The sequence below is a fragment of the Scomber japonicus genome, chromosome 18, assembly GCF_027409825.1.
Source record: "Scomber japonicus isolate fScoJap1 chromosome 18, fScoJap1.pri, whole genome shotgun sequence".
NCBI lineage: Eukaryota > Metazoa > Chordata > Actinopteri > Scombriformes > Scombridae > Scomber > Scomber japonicus.
This window is the reverse complement of record NC_070595.1, coordinates 8,134,625-8,152,801: the sequence shown is the minus strand read 5'-3', so window position 1 is coordinate 8,152,801 and position 18,177 is coordinate 8,134,625. Positions and strand designations below refer to the sequence as shown.

At 41.4% G+C, this 18,177-nt stretch overlaps 1 protein-coding gene across 1 annotated transcript in view; it reads left to right on the top strand.

Moving 5' to 3' along the window:
* plppr2a (phospholipid phosphatase related 2a) overlaps positions 1–16,543 on the top strand; it is a 54,121-nt gene extending 37,578 nt beyond the window's left edge. Inside the window, exons 4-8 of the mRNA XM_053338756.1 lie at positions 11,537–11,657; positions 12,192–12,442; positions 13,692–13,868; positions 14,893–15,050; positions 16,096–16,543. Of these exons, the coding sequence (XP_053194731.1) occupies positions 11,537–11,657; positions 12,192–12,442; positions 13,692–13,868; positions 14,893–15,050; positions 16,096–16,177 (789 nt within the window). The 3' untranslated portion in view covers positions 16,178–16,543. The remainder of the gene's footprint in view (positions 1–11,536; positions 11,658–12,191; positions 12,443–13,691; positions 13,869–14,892; positions 15,051–16,095) is intronic.
* Positions 16,544–18,177: the final 1,634 nt, after the last annotated feature.

Below are 18,177 nucleotides of genomic sequence, written 5' to 3'. Positions count from 1 at the left end.
TTCCCAAGTAAGTCTGCACAGGCAAAATATGTGTTAGTGTTGTTGTGCACAACAGTCAAAACTATAGACAAAATGAGGTAGTCCTAAATAATATAAAAAAGACAGAATTTACAATAAAAATGATTCACTGTGTTTCACCACCCATATAAATGTACATCCTGTCAGATTATACCAGCATATATTCAACAACTACTATATGACACACTGTATATGACACTGTGTCACTTTTTGTGGTGCGACGAGGTCAAACTCTGTATACCACCTCTATGACATTCAATATTTATTTGTTTAGTATGTACAGGAAAGCTCTTCAGTAAATGCCGGCAACTCGACACTTGACCATGACCAATAGCCAGTGATGGTGCAGCATATTTCAGTTGTCCTACATGTTTGACTGCCTGTCACAGAGGTGTCCTGTCAGCATCCTCACATCCTCAGTCATAATGTCACTGGACTGACATTAAACTGCACTATGGCTCACCCAGAGGAACCATGACCTGAAAGAAAACTCTCACATTCATGCACAGTTGCACAGACATGGATCAGTGGCTCTCTGTCTGCCTGTATCTTAACCGGTCTATTCTCTCCTAAGCTTTTGCCTTATAATCTTCTTTGCTGTCCGTCTTCTTCTTGACTTTATTGCATGCCACATTTCCCTTTTTCTCTTTCAAGCTCAGACACACACACACGCAAGCACACAGTCAAAGCCACTATGCTGCTAACCCAGGTTAATGAGACAGATGGCTGGGTGGGCTTCATGGTGGGAGAGGGGGGGGCATCAGTTGCTGTGACACCGGCTGCCATGAAAGCATATGTCTGGGCTCCCAACCACTATGAATCTGCCATGTCCATTCAATGGAGAGAAATTACTTAAAAATGGTACTTTCTTGGAGATGTACTTGTACAGTCCACTAAACCAGGTTGTAGAGGCTATAAAACACGGTTATTTTCTCAACCTATTATCATGGCAATCCACATGTGACTTTGAAGTTTATTTTAGGGGGGAAAGAAATGCTGACATGCCTTTTATTCTCAGTGGAAAAAGCAATATTTTAAGACAGTTTTTGAATTTAAATACATCTTGATAACATTTCTAGTGAGGAATGTGCACTTGGTTTTCATCATCTTCAATGTCTTTTTTGACAGTTATCATTTTTTCAGGCTTTCTATTGTTGCTATGGTGGTTACTACGGACACTGCTATTACTGAAACCACATAGTTGCGAGTTGTTTGAATCAATGCCATTGCCTTGTGTATTTATCTGAGCTGTTATGTTATTTTCTGTAACCGTTGGATAATATTCCTAAAATAAAAACATGGAGTTCAGAGTGACCCAAGGATGAGTTGAGTTTGAAATCCAGAATTTCAAGGTTTACGATTGTTTGACTGGTGGACCCCCGCCTCCCTTCGCCTTGAGTATTTCCCTCATTGTCACATTTCTCAGCACAAAAAAAACATGAAAGTGTCCTTGATCATTCAACAATACAATAAGTTAATGTGAAGGCCATTCATTTAAATTGTTTCTCTTTCAGTAGTAAAGTAAAATGGTTGTTTTTTGTCTGAATGAAGGCTTTCTCACTTCTTCTGCTTGACTTCTGTTTTTCAGTTGCAACAGCAAGGGCAGAGATAAGAGAGGAGGTGATGTTAATGCAGGCTACAAGTTGAGTTATCAGAAGAGATACGGAGAAAGAGAGAAAAAGAAGTGTAAGAACCAGGCAGAAAAAGAAAAAAGAGAATAGATGAAATCACTGCTCAGGGAGAAAGCCCAAGAGGAATTAAAAAAGAATTCTGTTCATGGAAAGGAAGAAGTGCGCGTTGTTTTCAACTGTGCACGTTCACTGAGCCTTTATCTGCTCTACCTATCTGCACTGCTGATTTCCATGGAGGCAGATAATTCACCACAGTCTTCACAGTTCCCTCTCAGCCTGGAACGCAATCGCGGCACTGATCTCACCGCTCAACGACGTTAATCGCCCTACCCGAGCCGACGCTGGATTGCATCACCTTACCGTTTTGATGTTTGCGTCATCAAACAGCCTCGTCGTTTCATCTGTCACCTTTTCTTTTCCCCCGTCGCCTTAACCGGTTCCTCTCTTTCACTCTCTCTGTGTTAGCGAGGTGTACAGTTGAGCTGCCTGGGCAAGCTCCATGCACCAGTTTCCTGGCAGGCCCCGAGGCAGTCGTTGCATAAACCTGATAGGTTATGCAGTGAATGGATCTAGAGCGAGAGCATGTTTATGCCTTCCTGTTGCCTATCCAGTGATTTTGACAGGAGTGAACCATTCCTGTGAAATTAGATTAGACTGAACATTTCTGCTTATGAGCTTTGATACATTTTTCAGGGGTGCTGCAAGGATGGTGGACTGCCCTGCTTCACACAGCACCTCATACACCTCTGACAAACAGCAGTCCCCAATCTGCATGTACAACCACCTACTATTCTTACATCTTTGCATGTGGCTGCTGAACCAAATCTGTTTTTTTTTCACTCACATTGCCTGATTCTGCCAGGTTCAACTCTGACTCTTTCTCAAAATTACCACATTTGCACTTCAAATGAGCTGCGAAACTGATTTGGCACACACATTTGATGTCCATCTAGTTGTCTGAAATCTGGAATCTCTTCTGCAAAAAATCATCAAACAAAGATGAAAGGCAGCCAGAGAGAGAGGGGGGGGGTTGAGAGTTCTGAAGTGAATCAGGGTGATAACAGATAACAGATAAGTGAATGAGTGGGGGAGGTATGTGTGAAAGAGAAGCAGTGGTCACTTGACACCGTCATATCTAAGGTTGAAGTTTTTCCCATTAAATGAAAACGATCACTTCCTGAGAAACAGGACAGCAGGATTTCTCGCCATAATTGGAGTTTTATTTCTATATTTTTTCATTAGATAGTAATAGTAGAGAGGTGACAGGAAACAAGATGTAACAAACGTCATTAGATAGTTATTCCAATCTTCTGGTGTATTCTTTCGTATTTGTTAGATTGGGTGGTAATGTTTTAATAAAAGGAACAATCACTCCTAGAGGTAGATTAATAGTGAAGTGGAACAATTCAATGCTGTTTTATGAAGCATTAGTGCATTGTTCTTGGACATTTAATTGTAACATTAGGCGTTATCGTGCATACTGCTGCTTTTGACTGTTGCTAAGCCACAATTTAAAAAGAAAAGTGGGAAAAAATTGATATCGAAGACGGTCAATAATTCTCCTTTTTTTCCATCATGCTATACTCACAGGAGATCTGACTTCACGCTGTCACCCGCAGCTCCTCATCTAACAGCTCGCTGTGTCGCTGCAGCTGCTCCTTCTGGTTCCATTACTCCCTGCAGTGTGTAAAACTGATCCGCTGTCAAAAACTGAATGTTGTCTTATAGACGCGCTTTCCATTATAAAAGATAACCACAGTGACACAGTGCATTGCTTGTTTCCTGTGACTGCTTCACAATTAAAGACTCTGTTTTGTCAGCAGCAGTAGGATATATTAGGATTGCATGAGCAGTAAGTTCTGAACAGTAAACACTGAGGCTGATATCAGTGAGATTAAATTGCTAACAATAACGCTCGGATCACATGCTGCATCATGTCCTATAAATCCCTCATGCTCATGTGTGAAGGCAGTTTGAATCCAGTGGAGAAACGGTGCAAACATCTCTATAGAGACATCATTACTGAATGCAAATACACTAAAGGGTCATTGCTGAAAAAATACTCATCATAAATAGAAAAAAAGGGTTTGATTCAGTGGGATTCTTGAGGATTATAACTTTATTAATGAAGTCTGGAGAGGGTGTCTCTGATCCATACATAGTCAGTCATAGTCTTTAGTGCTCTATGCCAACAATAAGACACACACAGACCTGGAGTAAAACACACACTTTATCTCTTAGGTGCCCATAGATGTTTTTCCAAAGAGAAGATTTTGATGTTCAACCGTAATACTGTCATTGAAGGTACACCCAGGTATATTCTGTAGATCTCTGTGATGTAATGGATTATAAAATAGATAATCGTCAGCAAAATATATAAAAGAGAGACAAAGAATGAGGGAAGCAGATGATGCACGGCTAACGGTCCCATTGATACAGGTTTTTAAGAAATTTAACAGAGCAGATTTGGAAAAGGAGGGAATTAACTGGATAAAAATGGAAGGGGACAAGACAAAGAATAACTATTTTCCCATCCAGTGGGAAGAAAAACAATGAAAGGCATAAGAGAAAAAGAGAGACAAGGATTAATGATGCTACAACACAATTATGAAGAGGTTTTGTCTGTGTAACATAGAATAAATTTATGCTCCGTAGAGTTTAATACTACGAACAAGTGTTTGTGCGCCTGGGTAGATTCTCAGCAGACTATCAGTGCCTCCAATGTGCAATCACACTTTGCTCATTTGAAACGAGCGCATCACTGTGCGTGCTTGTGATTTGTGTATATGTGTATACACGAGTGGGTGTGCTTTTGCTGTGCATGTGCCCCATTCCCTTTCTAATGCAGTTGTGTTTGCAAGCATTGAGTTGTATGCTCCTCCATCCGTGAATAAGATCATGTTGTTTTCTCAGTCGTCATTCTCCACCATGTTAGCAGATTGAAATACACATCGCTGTTGGACTGCTCTGTACCTTGTCTGTTTTTTCAGTTACCTTCCTGTGCTTAGAGCTTCCCATTAGCACCCATTCCATGCAGCCAAAATCCTGGTGAGAACCACATGTGAGTAAAGGTGACGGTGATGGTGATGTACTCAGACAGGCGCAGTGTCTTTCATATCATCCATTATCCCAAATCTCATATATATATGTTGCACTGTGGAGATTGAGGTCGCTGTACATGATGACAGATAATGGGATGCCAGTGACAGCGAGGCATCTCTTTGTACTTCACACATGAATAACCTTCCCAATCTTGTCAAAAGCATTAGATCTTATGGCTGCAGAGCTGCACGTCACAGAAATGGGTCTGCAGTTGGTTTGTGTGATACAAGAGCTCTGAGAACTGCTTTCATTAGATTAGATGCCAAAGAAAGACTGAACACCTGCTAAATAATTTACTTATGAGTGATCATCTTTCTCACCCTTTAAAGTTTAACATTCACTATATACAACTGCTAAGAGAGAGGGGGTCACATAGAAGCCCAGATAGATCCATCTAGTCCTCCTCATTTTTATGCCTCTACGCTGGCCATAGCAGTGGCCAGAGGCATTGTGTTTATGGATTGTCTGTCCATACATCCGTCCAACATCTCAGGAACGCCTTGAGGGAATTCCTTAAAATTTGGCAAAAACATCCACTTGGATCAACTTATTAGAATTCAGTGGTTTTATTGGCTTTTTTGCCAAGATTTAGATGAGAAGATTTATATTACTCTCATGTCTGTATGTTAAATATATAGCTAGCAGCCAGTTAGCTTAGTTTAGCATAGAAACAGGGTAAAAGGTAAAATAATCCACCTAGCAACACATCTGAAGCTCACAAATAGATATAGCATGCTCTACCTTGTTTTGTTTTACTTTTGTTTTTTATTTGGGGGGTTTTGCCAGTCACGTTGCTAAGCTAAGCTAAGCTAACTTTATATTTACTATATATAAAGTATTGTAGCTTCATATTTACCCTGTAAACGTGAGCATGGTCTTCTCATGTAACTCTTGGTAGAAAAGAAAATAAGCATATTTCCAAAAATGTTAGACTATCATCGACAATTAAGTTGTAAAGTTTTATGATAGCAAAGTGTCCTTATTATCTAGTTAAAGGTGTCAGTATACTACAAATGATTTGCTTGATGCGTCTGACACTTTTAATTGCGATTGGCCCGGTGTGCAGAGTTGTTGAAAAGTCCAGAGGGCTAGAACTTATCTCTCAAACTCTCTTTTTTTTCTCGTTCTTCACCAACTACATCTGTCACTTCACTACAAGTTCAACACAATAAAAGCCTTTTTAAGGAGAGACTGCACACTGTTATTCCCATTTGTACGATTCATGGCACCTCGCTCCTCTCTCTCTGTAGAAACAAGCTTTTCATGTTTTGAGTGTGGCCTTTCAGAACACTTTTAACACTTTTAGCTTCAGATGTGGTCGGATGACTGCTCTTACAAACGGCTGTGTTTCAAATGTATCCAAGAATCTGACAATAGAAGACCATGACTTTTTACTGGTCAACTATGAATTGTTAACCTTACATACCAAAGGATACCAAGACCATATAAAAAAAAAGGAAAAATCATGATCATGGAGTAGCACCTCTTAGATTTAGCTTCATATGATAAGCAAATCTGAGAGCTTCCTTCTGCATTGGTACATTTCATCTACTACTTCATGAGTCTAGGATACATAATATTTCCATCTGTTACCGTCTGTTGTCTTGTGTTTGTTTTGTTCTTTTCCACCCCTCCACCTCTCGTCTTATCGCTAACACGGCCTGAATAGAGTCTGCTTGCTATTTGCAGAAAGGGAATACTAATGGAAGCAATCTGCATCTTGGCGCTCTGCTGCAGTGCCGTCCCTCAGGCTGATTCCACCATGCTTGATTTGTCCCTCGCAGCTTCATTGACATCATTACCACATGACGATAACGCATCGACAGGCTGTTTGTCTCCTATCTTTTGATGAACTCGCTGCTTCAGACAACCTTCTAAAAACAGGGAACACACTTGTAAAGATGGTTTTACACAGTTTTTATAGATTTAATTATAGATTTAAGATTCTCCGATATCTCTAAAAAGAGATTGTAGAGATCATAATCTTTATGTGGAGGAACATACAGTATATCCTTCCTTTTTTATTCCATTTCTCCTACTGTGCCTCTAAATGTTAATATCCACTGTGTAATCATTTGACTATAAAGACTTACATGTAAAATAAGGATATATAAAATGTATGTATGTCAAATCCTTTACCCTTCCTCTCTCTAATGTAATTCCTCTAATTGTTCCTGCTCTCTCTGCTCTCCCTTCATCTCCAAAACCATTCATCTCATCGCTGTAAGTAAAACATCCTCGGTTATTGTCTCCTAATAGACACATATTCATAAAAAAGGGCAAGTCTTAATGCGCGCTCCCATTCGACTAATACCCACTGACACAAATCAAGATCTGATTACTTACACACACAAGAGCAGAATCCTCCAGTTTCCTCGTGAGGACAAACACGGGCTCTGCACTCATGCCGTCATTAATCATGTCTGTATTAGTGCGTCATTCCTTCATCCCTCTAAATCATGATTCTGAGTAAGCATGTAATAAACATCCATGTCTACTTCCTACTTTTTTTTTTTTTTACCTATCTGCTGTTTCTCGAAATCATTGTGCATCCTTGAACGTTGCGTTTCTGGACGTGTCAGAGTCCTGAATGAGTAGTTTCATTTCAAGGAATTATAATCCTGGCTGCCCTAAACTGCAGTGACAGTGTCGTTGTATTTGACGGTGAATCCTTGAAGGAGCGGTCGGGGCAGAGGAAGGAGGAGAAGAGAAGACGCAGGGAGCTGGAGCGCATCCCACTGCAGCGGAGAGCGATAATTGAGAAGCGTTGGTTGAAATAATGCATGACATGATTCACAAGGATGCCATCCACACATGAATAATTCATCCCCGCTGTATTTTCCCCTAACCCCATCACCTTTCCACCTTGCCCGTACTGTTCCTCTCTGCTTTGCTTAGGCTTTAACTTCCTACCGTCACTCTGTCTCTTACTCTCTCACAAATGTTCCCTGCTCTTATCTCTAAGGGCAAACTGCAGATCTGGTTTGGCAGTGAGGCCATGAGGTCTTTAATCAAAGTTTAAAAAGAAACAAACATAACATGTATTCTTCCTAATGTAAAATACATTATCTTGGGAAATCCTGTTATTTTTAGAATATAGCAACAATAAATACTATATTATTAATGCTCTTACCCTACTTATGATCACATTTAGTTTCACTGATAGATGCATAGATTGTTTTTGCTTTGTCACAAAACAAATTAAATCATATGTTGTCTGATCACATTGGAAAGTGAAAGTGTTGAACCAGTGGGAACCAATCACAGAACGGGAAGGCGGGCTCAAGACGATGGCCTCTCTATCTCCACACAGTTGGCCAATCAGCTATGTAGAGACCTCAAGATGTGAAGTCAGTTTGTTAAGTTAAGTTAAAAACACTGTTGGACACAATTCCCAATTCCAATATGGGAAATGTGTAGGTGAAGGGGGGTTCTATGTACTAACAGCTTCTGAAACCATGCTAACATCTCTTAGAAGCTGTATTTAGGCACAGAAATGCCTTTCATTCAATTCTAAGGTCAGCATGCTAAGATGCTCACAATGACAATGCTAACATGCAGAAGTTTAGTAGGTATAATGTTTACCATGTTAATTTAGTGTGTTAGCATGCTAGTGTTGGCTAGTTAGCAACAACGCAAAGTACAGCAAAGGCTGATGGGAATGTCACTAGTTTTGTAGACATTAGGTCATAAACCAAATCATTTAAGTTATAAATTGTGACAGGAGGATGGTGCTAGACGAAAAGTAAAGAGATCACCAAAGTTATATTCAATTCATTCTGAGGGGAACATGAATGTCTGAACACATTTTCTTACAGTCTCTCCGATAGCTGTCAACTCAAAACCAGAAATGTCAACCTGATGGTGGTGCTAGGGGAAAAGTCAGTCAGATCACTAAAGTCTGTAGGATGTATTCTATTGGTACCATGAATGTCATGCCAATCCATCCAATAATTGTTGAGAAATCTTGATCTGGACCAAAGTGATGGACCGACCAACCGTCAGACCTACATTGCCATCCCTGCAGTCACACTGGTAATGAAATCTGAAAGCTTCCAATTTCTCAACTCAAAGCTTCACTCATGTTGGCCACTGTGGATAGACTGTTTAGAGACAGTTTAGAGAGTAAATTGGTTGGGTTGGGCACTTTGGTTTTCTCACCAAGAATAACAGTAATGGACAAAAAAATGCTCTTGGGGTGGTAGTACTACAGCATATGCTTCCAAAAAGGCCTACCACCCACTGCTTTACAGCTTTGCCTCAGGCAAAGTGTTTAAGAGCACTTGTCCACGAGTGACAGCACACTACCACAATTATCACACATTTGCTGTTATACACATACCCGAGCCCTGCACAGACCAGCAGTCCCAATGGAAACAGCCACTATGTTGTCTTTTAATTGCCCCATAAATGGTTGTCCACAGTGTGCATTGCCCCTAACATCTCTAATTTTAAGCTACTGATTAAACACCCTCAGCTTTGATTTCATGCTCCTATTAGTGTTTAGAGGGTTGCCAAGGAACACCCAGTAGGGTTGCGTTTCACTAATGGAAGAAAGCACTTGTCTGGGCACACACTTCACAGCACTGCTGCACTGACTGGGCCTCTGCATGCTATTAAGTCATTTAGCTTGGCTGGACCTGCCTGGAAATGCCTAGAAGCACCAGACTTGACTGAAATATCATCATTTTCACCTCTCTTTGTCTCTTCACAGCATCATCTTTCTTTCCCTCTCTGACTTTCTCTGTGGTTCCTCCTGCTTTCTCTCCTCAGCAGCTTCAGATGTTTTCACTGTGGGGGATAAATGAGGGATTATGTTAAATATGGAAAGAGGAACAATGAGGCTGATGGGTTTGTGGAACATGGTCAGCATTAAAGTGGGTCCCCGCTTCCGTCACAGCAGAGTATATAAGTCGTCATGGTGATTTTAAATGAAGTGTGTCCCTGTCATAGATAGTTATTCGCTGAGGGATCTGAGTTTTAGTTGATGCCAGTATCCACGAGTGCTGTCGGCTCTCACGCAGATGAGTCTCACAGTTGCAGACCATTAAGCAGTCATCAGTGTGGAGAGGCACTGCTGTTCAGATTCACAGGGAGTGAATTGAACACAGTCACCTGACCAAAAACACAACGCTCCTCACAAAGAGAACAATAAAACAGTGTGCACCCATCAACAAAGGCTGCTATTTTTGATTGCAGAAATTTCCAGACTGTGCTGAGTATACATCTCTATCTGCCCAACAGCCCTGGAGTCTAGGCTTAATAAAACCGATGATGATTGAGGTGTGTAATTGGATTCATTTGCGCTGTGAGCTCTGAGATTATTAGTCATGCTAATAACTATGAGCCGCACAGGGTCAGTCATGCTAGTTTCATGGTTGACCTGCAACATCATTGTGGTCAAATCAGTCGTCTGTGGACAGCTGTTGTACACAGCTAAAGATTTTTTTAAAAGCCACAGCTACATGTAAAAAACACATTTATAGTTACGTTAGTTTCTAGCTATATACTTAAAGATCTGTCATTTGTAATGTTTTTTAAGCAATATACTGTTAACATTTAAGGAAAAAAATGACCTACTACTACAGAGAGCCTGGTGCATTCATTCACACGTTCAAGAAATGATGGCAATAACCACAATATATGGTGATTTGTACTAGAAAGACAAAGCCATAATTATGAAAACATGTCCACCTGATGCTAAATGGTGAGGTAATATAAGTAAAATCATATATAACACATAATTAGATATGTAAATCAATATCATTCTCCAATCATATTACATTATCACTTTTATGAAATGTGACCTGTCAACCATGAAGTTAAAATACAGGAGCCCGTGATGGACACTGGGTCTACACAATCCCAATGAGGCAGCTTACATTAATATTTGATCAAAAAATTTAATAATACATTCAATAGCTGCTACATATGTGTGCTTCACTATAGCATTTCTAAACATATTGTCGCCTTCATGTGAGATGGAAACTGTGAAATCAGCGAGGTGTCATAGTGGTTGATGATGTGATTCACTGCAAACCAGTCGATGTCACTGTGCTTGCTGAGTTAAAAGCCTCAAAGCTTCATAAGGCTTCATCTGCTACTACTCCTATGAGTGTAGAATAAACACCAGCTTTCATTCATATTGGTTGTGGTAACATTTTATAGACAAACTTACTGCTGAATAATAAGATGTGGAATAGAAATGCTAGAACAAACAGATTTATCTAGAAGAAACCAAAGCAAATGTTAACATTATTGCACAGAAGCACATATCCATTAGATTTTGAAGACAGACTTCTTAGTCCCCATTTCACCTACCGTATTTATGGTATTTGTGTGCAATGAGACATTATAGTGGACATTCTGGGTGAGCTCACCTTGTTGTTTTTCCTCTAAATACATGGTTCAAATACTGTGGATAAACTGCACCCTCTCTAGGCATCTAACCCTATTCTTACTTGCCTTGTTCGACTCTTATACTCTTATAACTAACTTTGTCAGTAAAATATTGCAACTGATTAATTAAATAATTTCCAGATATATGGAAATAAAACCTGAGTCGGTAAAAAATCTTCTGAATATACAGTAGGGCAAGCAGCCGGGCCCTTCAACGCTTTAACATCTTGTCGCCGCAGGTTATTTTTGTCTTAAAGTGTCGATCAAACCACTCTGATCTTTAACCTGTATGTGTGTGACGGTCTGAGTGAGTGTTACTGCAGTGTAGTCGGGGAGCACAACATTTTCCACCACTCAGTCCTGTGTTTGCTCCTTTGTGTGCGCAGATTCTTGTCGGAGAGCTGTGTGCCTTCTTTACCAAGGCGGAGGGAGCCCAGGAGAAGACCATTGTCACTGCGGATTGCTGCTACTTCAACCCCCTGCTGAGACGCATTATACGCTTCCTAGGTGAACACACTGTTTTGTATCATACAGCCCCTCTCTGCTCTTTAACTGTTTTTTGGGGGGGAGGGGGTTTGTATCCATGTGTGGTTTTGTTGGGGGAACATGTGAAAAAGACGTAAGAGAGAGATCAAAATTACATGAAAGAAAAGGTTGAATTGTAAGAGAGTGACTCTCTACGCTTTAGAGTTTGTCAGCCAGAGCTTGTACATGTAGCTGTTAATTGGATGATAAACTGCGATATAATCTTCGAGGTAAGATATTCAGGATCATGCCAGGAAGAAACTCATGAATATTAAATAGCCTGCAAATTAGCATATTGAGCTGAATCAGCTGAGGTAAAGGCTTCTGTTGCAATTTCACACCTCAGCTGATAATAATGTGTTGGGGGCTATTTTAAGGAGGAACTGATTATCACCCATTTTATCTAATAGTGCTGTTACTTGTTTTGACTTTACTCTCTCAAACACATATCTCTTTAACTTTAACCCCTTTATCGTCATCGCCACCACTTTACAATTCTCCCTCATTTTAACTCAGGTGTCTACGCCTTCGGCCTGTTCACCACTACCATTTTCGCCAATGCCGGCCAGGTGGTGACAGGAAACCAGACGCCTCACTTCCTGTCTGCCTGCCGACCAAACTACACAGCGTTAGGCTGCCAGTCCACCATGCAGTACATCACAGAGCGCCGTGCTTGTACCGGCAACCCGCTGGCTGTCATCTCTGCACGTAAATCCTTCCCGTCCAAGGATGCAGCACTCAGTGTCTACTCAGCAGTGTACACAGTGGTAGGTTGGAGCATGCTGACAGTGAAAGCTGTCAATTAAAACCCCTTACTCTTCTTTAGGGTTAAATCACTGGACTTAACTTTTGTGTTGAGAAACCACCAATTTAAGGGATTAGTTTGAACATGTCAGAAATGCTATTATTCTCTATATTATCAGGAGTTAGATGAGAAGAGTGATACCACTCAAATCCTGCCTACCAGCACATCTAAATATCACTAATTAACATCTTATAAAAACCGGAAAACGACGAAATTTCTGGTTTTACCTTTGTTTATATGCAGGACTATGTTTTATTTGGGACAAGTAACTTAAAAACAGCTTGTAACATGTTATTAGTGAGCTTTAAAGGTGCTGGGAGGTGTATTTTGTTACCTTTAGACAGAACCAGGCCAGCTGTTTTCCTGTTTCCAGTCTTTATGCTAAACTTAGCTAATCTGCTGCTGGTGGTAGCTTCACATTGACCAAATAGACATGAGAGTTGTATTAATATTTTGATCTAGAAAGCGAAGAAGAGCAGTTTCCAAAAAGAATGTAAAAATCCCCCCTAAAAATAACAGATTGGAGCAGTGTCAGGCAAGTGTGGCTAATATCCATTAGCCTAACAGATTAGCTCTACTCGTTTAACTTAGCAGTGAGAAGTCTTCTCAGTAAAAATTTTACAGTGTATTCAGACTGAAAGCGAGGTGAATTTAATCTCACAAATATTGCCTGGAGGTGTGTTTCTGCAGCCTCTGTTAATTGGCCTCAAGCAAACAATTTACCAAGATGTTAGCTGTTGCCGGCTAGCAACTTACTACTCAGACTCAAAACAGCCTTCAAACCATCAAAACAGCCTTCAAACCTTCAAAACAGGAGTTATATTCCTCCCTTTCTTTAAATCTTAGTCATAAAAAGTTATAAAGCCTCAGGATGAGTAACTTAAAAGCAATTCAAGAAGCTTCTTCACTTTAGTTTGTGCCAGTTATATTTTTGTCTTTTTGTGTCTTCCAGGGACTTTGCATTGACTTTATACGTGACTGTTCTGTTCTTGAACCTTAAAAGAAACACATTCGCTCCTTAAAAAGCTGTAGTTGCACTGATAGGAAGCTGAACAGTGGGGTTTTAAAACTATGGTGTCAAGTTAATTTTCTTTAACCTTTAACCAGCCAGTAAGAGAAGAAAGTTCCGGTGCCCTTTTTCAAACCTCATTTGTCAGTGTGTGTCTCGTTGTACCCTACTGTGCGTGCTCTCCTCTAATGCCCTTCTGCAGATGTACGTGACACTGGTGTTCAAGACCAAAGGCACACGGCTGACCAAGCCCACCATCAGCCTCACCTTGCTCTGCCTGGCCATGATAGTAGGTGTAGTCAGGGTGGCTGAGTACCGCAACCACTGGGCTGACGTCCTGGCGGGATTCTTCACCGGGGGGTCCATCGCTGTCTTTTTGGTGAGGACACTTTTGAAGGGGGGACAGGTTCAGGAATATTTTCTTAAAAGGCATTCCACTGATTTTACTAATACTACATCAGCTGATGCTAACAATGAAACATTTTAGGATAAGGAACAACCATTGACTTTGGCATTCATAACGCTATAAAATGGGCTGGAGTTGCTGGTGTGTTATCTTCCCCCTGTCCAAAATATTCTGCAGGACAGAGTTTTTTATATTCCTCTAAACCATGGATGTATAAAGACGACTGGATACAGGAACAGCGCCAGGCTTTGGAGCCAATTTGACATAGTGGCCAAACCGTGTAATCATGATGTTACATGAATCTATTGGGCTCAAAAAGACTTTTTCCCCATGGACTTACATTGTGAATGAGAGGTCTGTAACTCAGCAGATACATTTTTTTGTATCACAACCACCATGAAATCAGACCAAACCAGAATTTGATACATTCATTCCAATCACATTTTGAAAGTTTAGAAGCGCTGCATAATTGAATCATTTTATCCCCATTCAAGTTAGCTGGATGGCTAAACCATGAGTCCATGGACTCATTGGGCTATAGACAATGTGCAGTATGTTTTCAGGAAGTTACTTTTTTGGCTTCATGTGCCACTGAGGAATTTTAATAGGAATAACTGACGTCCCTCTTCTGACACTATATCCAGTTCTTTTTGTACATCGAAGCTCTAAACTCTGATATACCAGTATCTACCTCCACAGGGTCGATGTTTCAGTTGTCAAACTCCGTACAATAATGTAGTAAGCTAGTTATATGTCCCTTGGCTTCGTAAAAAACACTTGGTTACTACTGTACAGTAGGTAGTAAGGTCGTTAGAGTATATGAAAACACTTTTACTCTTTACTTGATGTTTTTGGTTTGTTAAAAAGCTAAAAAAAAATACACCACCTTCCAAACTAGTTACAGTCACTAAGCTGTGATTGGACAATCACTGTTCGGGAGACCGAGGTCCAACAGATGGTCTTCTCTCTAACTCTTCCTCCTGATCTCTATCTGCAGGTGACTTGTGTGATTAACAACTTCCAGCAGATGCAGCCCAGTCCTCCTCCACCTCGACCCTACCGTCCGGAGTCCGTGCTGGGGATGCCCATGGTGACGCTGCCGTGCGTGGAGAGTCCACTCGAAAAGTTAAGTGGCACTCAGGTAAGGGGCGGAAGGTGGGTGTGAGGCAGGGCTGCACTCACAAAAGACGGGCCGAGATAAACGCCCCTTGTCTCTTACCTGAATCCGTTGTCCTCCTTTTTTACCCTCAAAAAAGAAACAAATCCCCTGAACATGCATGCTCCAAGCCCCACCTCCTGCACCCCCAGTCCCGATTAAAAAACAAACACCCGAGCGAATCCTGTAAATCTTAAAGCCTCGTCGAAGGCTGATAAGAACGCAGCTGAGATTTGTTCTGTTGGTGTGAAATGAGCTACGGTCGTATTTCAACCAGAAGACGGAACAAATTCTGGTGTTTGCTTGGGGAAGAGGCTCTTCCTTTCTCCTAAACTCCACTGTTAAACATTTCCTTGTTCTCAGGGGACTCGCTTATCTCTTTTGAGGTGAATCAGCACTTTGGCTGGTGCACTTGAGGTGTAATTTACCGTTCTGATGTAAGGCAAAGCAGTCGGCTGGAGGAAAACTATGAATAAATAACTGCAGACGGTTGTAGCGATCGCAGAGATCCTCTTAAGTTGTAACTTCTCTCTGTCCGTGCTGCATTTTCTCAAGAGATTCGGGGTGCAGCAGCCACTCGAATTTAGGCAAATGTCTTGCGTCCTCTGTGGTCTGTCACCTTCACTAACCCTCACCTGACTGCCTCTTTTCCTCTGTCTCCCACCTTGCCTCCTCTCCTCTCAATCTGCTCCCTTGTCCCTCACTCTCCTCCAGCATCCCGCACTCTCCACCTCCTCCCCACCTTACAACGCCTACGTTCAACCATTCTAACCGACTTTAAATCTTTTTTGGCCGTCATCGTCGCTCCTCACTATCCTCCCGTTCTTCTGTTGCCTTATTTCTGTTTCCTTCTTTCTTTCTCTCTCTCCTTCTCTTTTTCTCTCGCCTTCATCCCGTGCATTGCTCTTGATTATTCTTTTCTTTCACTTTTCTCTCTCTCCTTCCTTCGCCCTCCCCTCCCCCCGTCCTTTTTCTCTCTCTTTCTCTCTCTTTCTCACTCCTCTCTTTCCCCTGCAGACTCCGCGGGAATCTCCATTCACCGAGATCACATGACCATCAGCCCTATCGGTTCCCCGCCACCCCCGATGTCCTCATACCGTCTCGCTCCATTTCCAGCGAAGTCTAGACCAGCCCGAGCAGCACTCGCCGCACTGCGCCGCCCATCCGGCTGGGCGGTACGCAACGCTGCACCGCTCCTATTCCACGCAGGTCTAGATCTCCCCTAACCCCACACACGCCATCCCTTTTTGCCCTCTTAACCCCCGGGGAACCGATAGGCAAAACTCTTCTAAGACTTTCTCTTTGCCGTGTTGACGGTAAAGAGCTGAACATTCAGTGCAGTGTCAGGTACATCTTTTTTTTTCTTTTTCTTTTTTTCTTTTTGAATCTTTTTTTGGTTGTACTTCTGACTTTTTTTGTATAAACTCAATCATGTGAAGCTCACTGATGTTTCATCTTCAGTGGTGCGCTCTGCAAAGGGAAAAAAAACACATCAAACTGTGACCGCTGAGAATGTCCACTGCTACCCCCCCCCCCCCCTCCCCCCCTACTGTATGAATGAGTTTTCACCCGTTTGAAGGAGGCACGTACTGAAAGCTGAAACGTGACAGTGGACTCCCAGGACACGGCTTTGATGTCTGCTGTCAGGAGGTTGCAATTTTGGACCAAAGAAACCCGCTGAAGGATACGTGTGCTGCTGACATTCACTCGTAAAAAAACCTAACTTCCTTTAAGCAAGCCATACACACACATTCACACACACACACACACATACATACACTTTCCCCCATTGGAGGGACACTCTCTCACCCTCTCTCCTTATCTCATCCCATTCACGCACACACAACCTCACACACACACACACACATGGAGAGAGAGACACGCCTGTAGTCTTGAGTAGCAGTGCCCTAGTCAGCTCTGCATGAGGTTTACTCAGATCAAAGGATCCATTTTATATCTCTCAGCAGAGGCAGCAGACAAAAGCAAACAGGATGAAAATAGAGACATCTTCACTTGGCTATTCTTCTTCGTGTTTTCTTTTCTTTTCTTCAGCTTTACCGAAAACCGATGTGAAATACAAACACATTTCATAAGACAAACCCCAAGCTCCAACTGCCGGTGGCACAACAGTGAGCCAAATGAAGTGCATCACATTCAGGAGCAAATATTTGTTTTTTTGTATTCTTTTTGAGACGAGCAGCCTTCATACAAAACACTTTCTGTGATACCAACAGACTTTTTCTTTTTTTTTTTCTTCTTGTGGTTTCATGTCAGTCTGAAGCAGCGTCGCTCGCCCCGAAGTGGAATTTCTTTCTCACTGATTCTTGAAAAGATATGCTGATTTGTGTAATTACTCATTTTTATTAATAGATTTATTTATTGACATGTGTGTGTGTATATATATGGTGTGGTTGCCATAAGCGCTACATGTGGCGTGACAGTTTTGCTGATTTTTGATTTGCACACTCCCCTCCGATCCATGTTTTAAATCACCCTCCTTTTTTCCCTCCAAACGACAACCTCTGGTTTCGTTCTCTTCTCTGTGGCATTGGTGTCATGACTATAACGCCATCACTGTGCTGTGAAATGTTTCCCTCTGCTGGACGACACACACACGCACACATTAACACACAAAACACAAGAATAAAGATCTGTTTTGCAGAGCACATGAACATACAAACATATTCTAAAGCTACAAGCACACACATGCACTGTCACACTTATTTCCCCCATCCTAGTTGTCACTGTACATCCCTTCCCCTTAATCCACTTTGTAACACTGAAACCTGTTTGTATGATATTGTACATAGTTCTTTTTTGTATTGAGAGTGTGATTTTTACGCGAGCATCACCAACACTGACTGTAGACATTGGGTAAAAATCTTGTATTTATTATGATGATAGAGAACAGTGTGTATGAAGGTGCTGAACCACTCTGAACCAACACTGGATCAGTTGGAAAAATGCCCAGATGACTCACTCTTTGTATCAAACTGCTTGCCCCATGGATAAAGGTAAGAATGAGAGTGTTGTTTACTCACAGTTTAGAAGATACTGTGTGTTAAAAATACATAAAAATACTCAAAGTCCTCTACTGTAAGCGTTAATGGTGGACATGAATTAAAT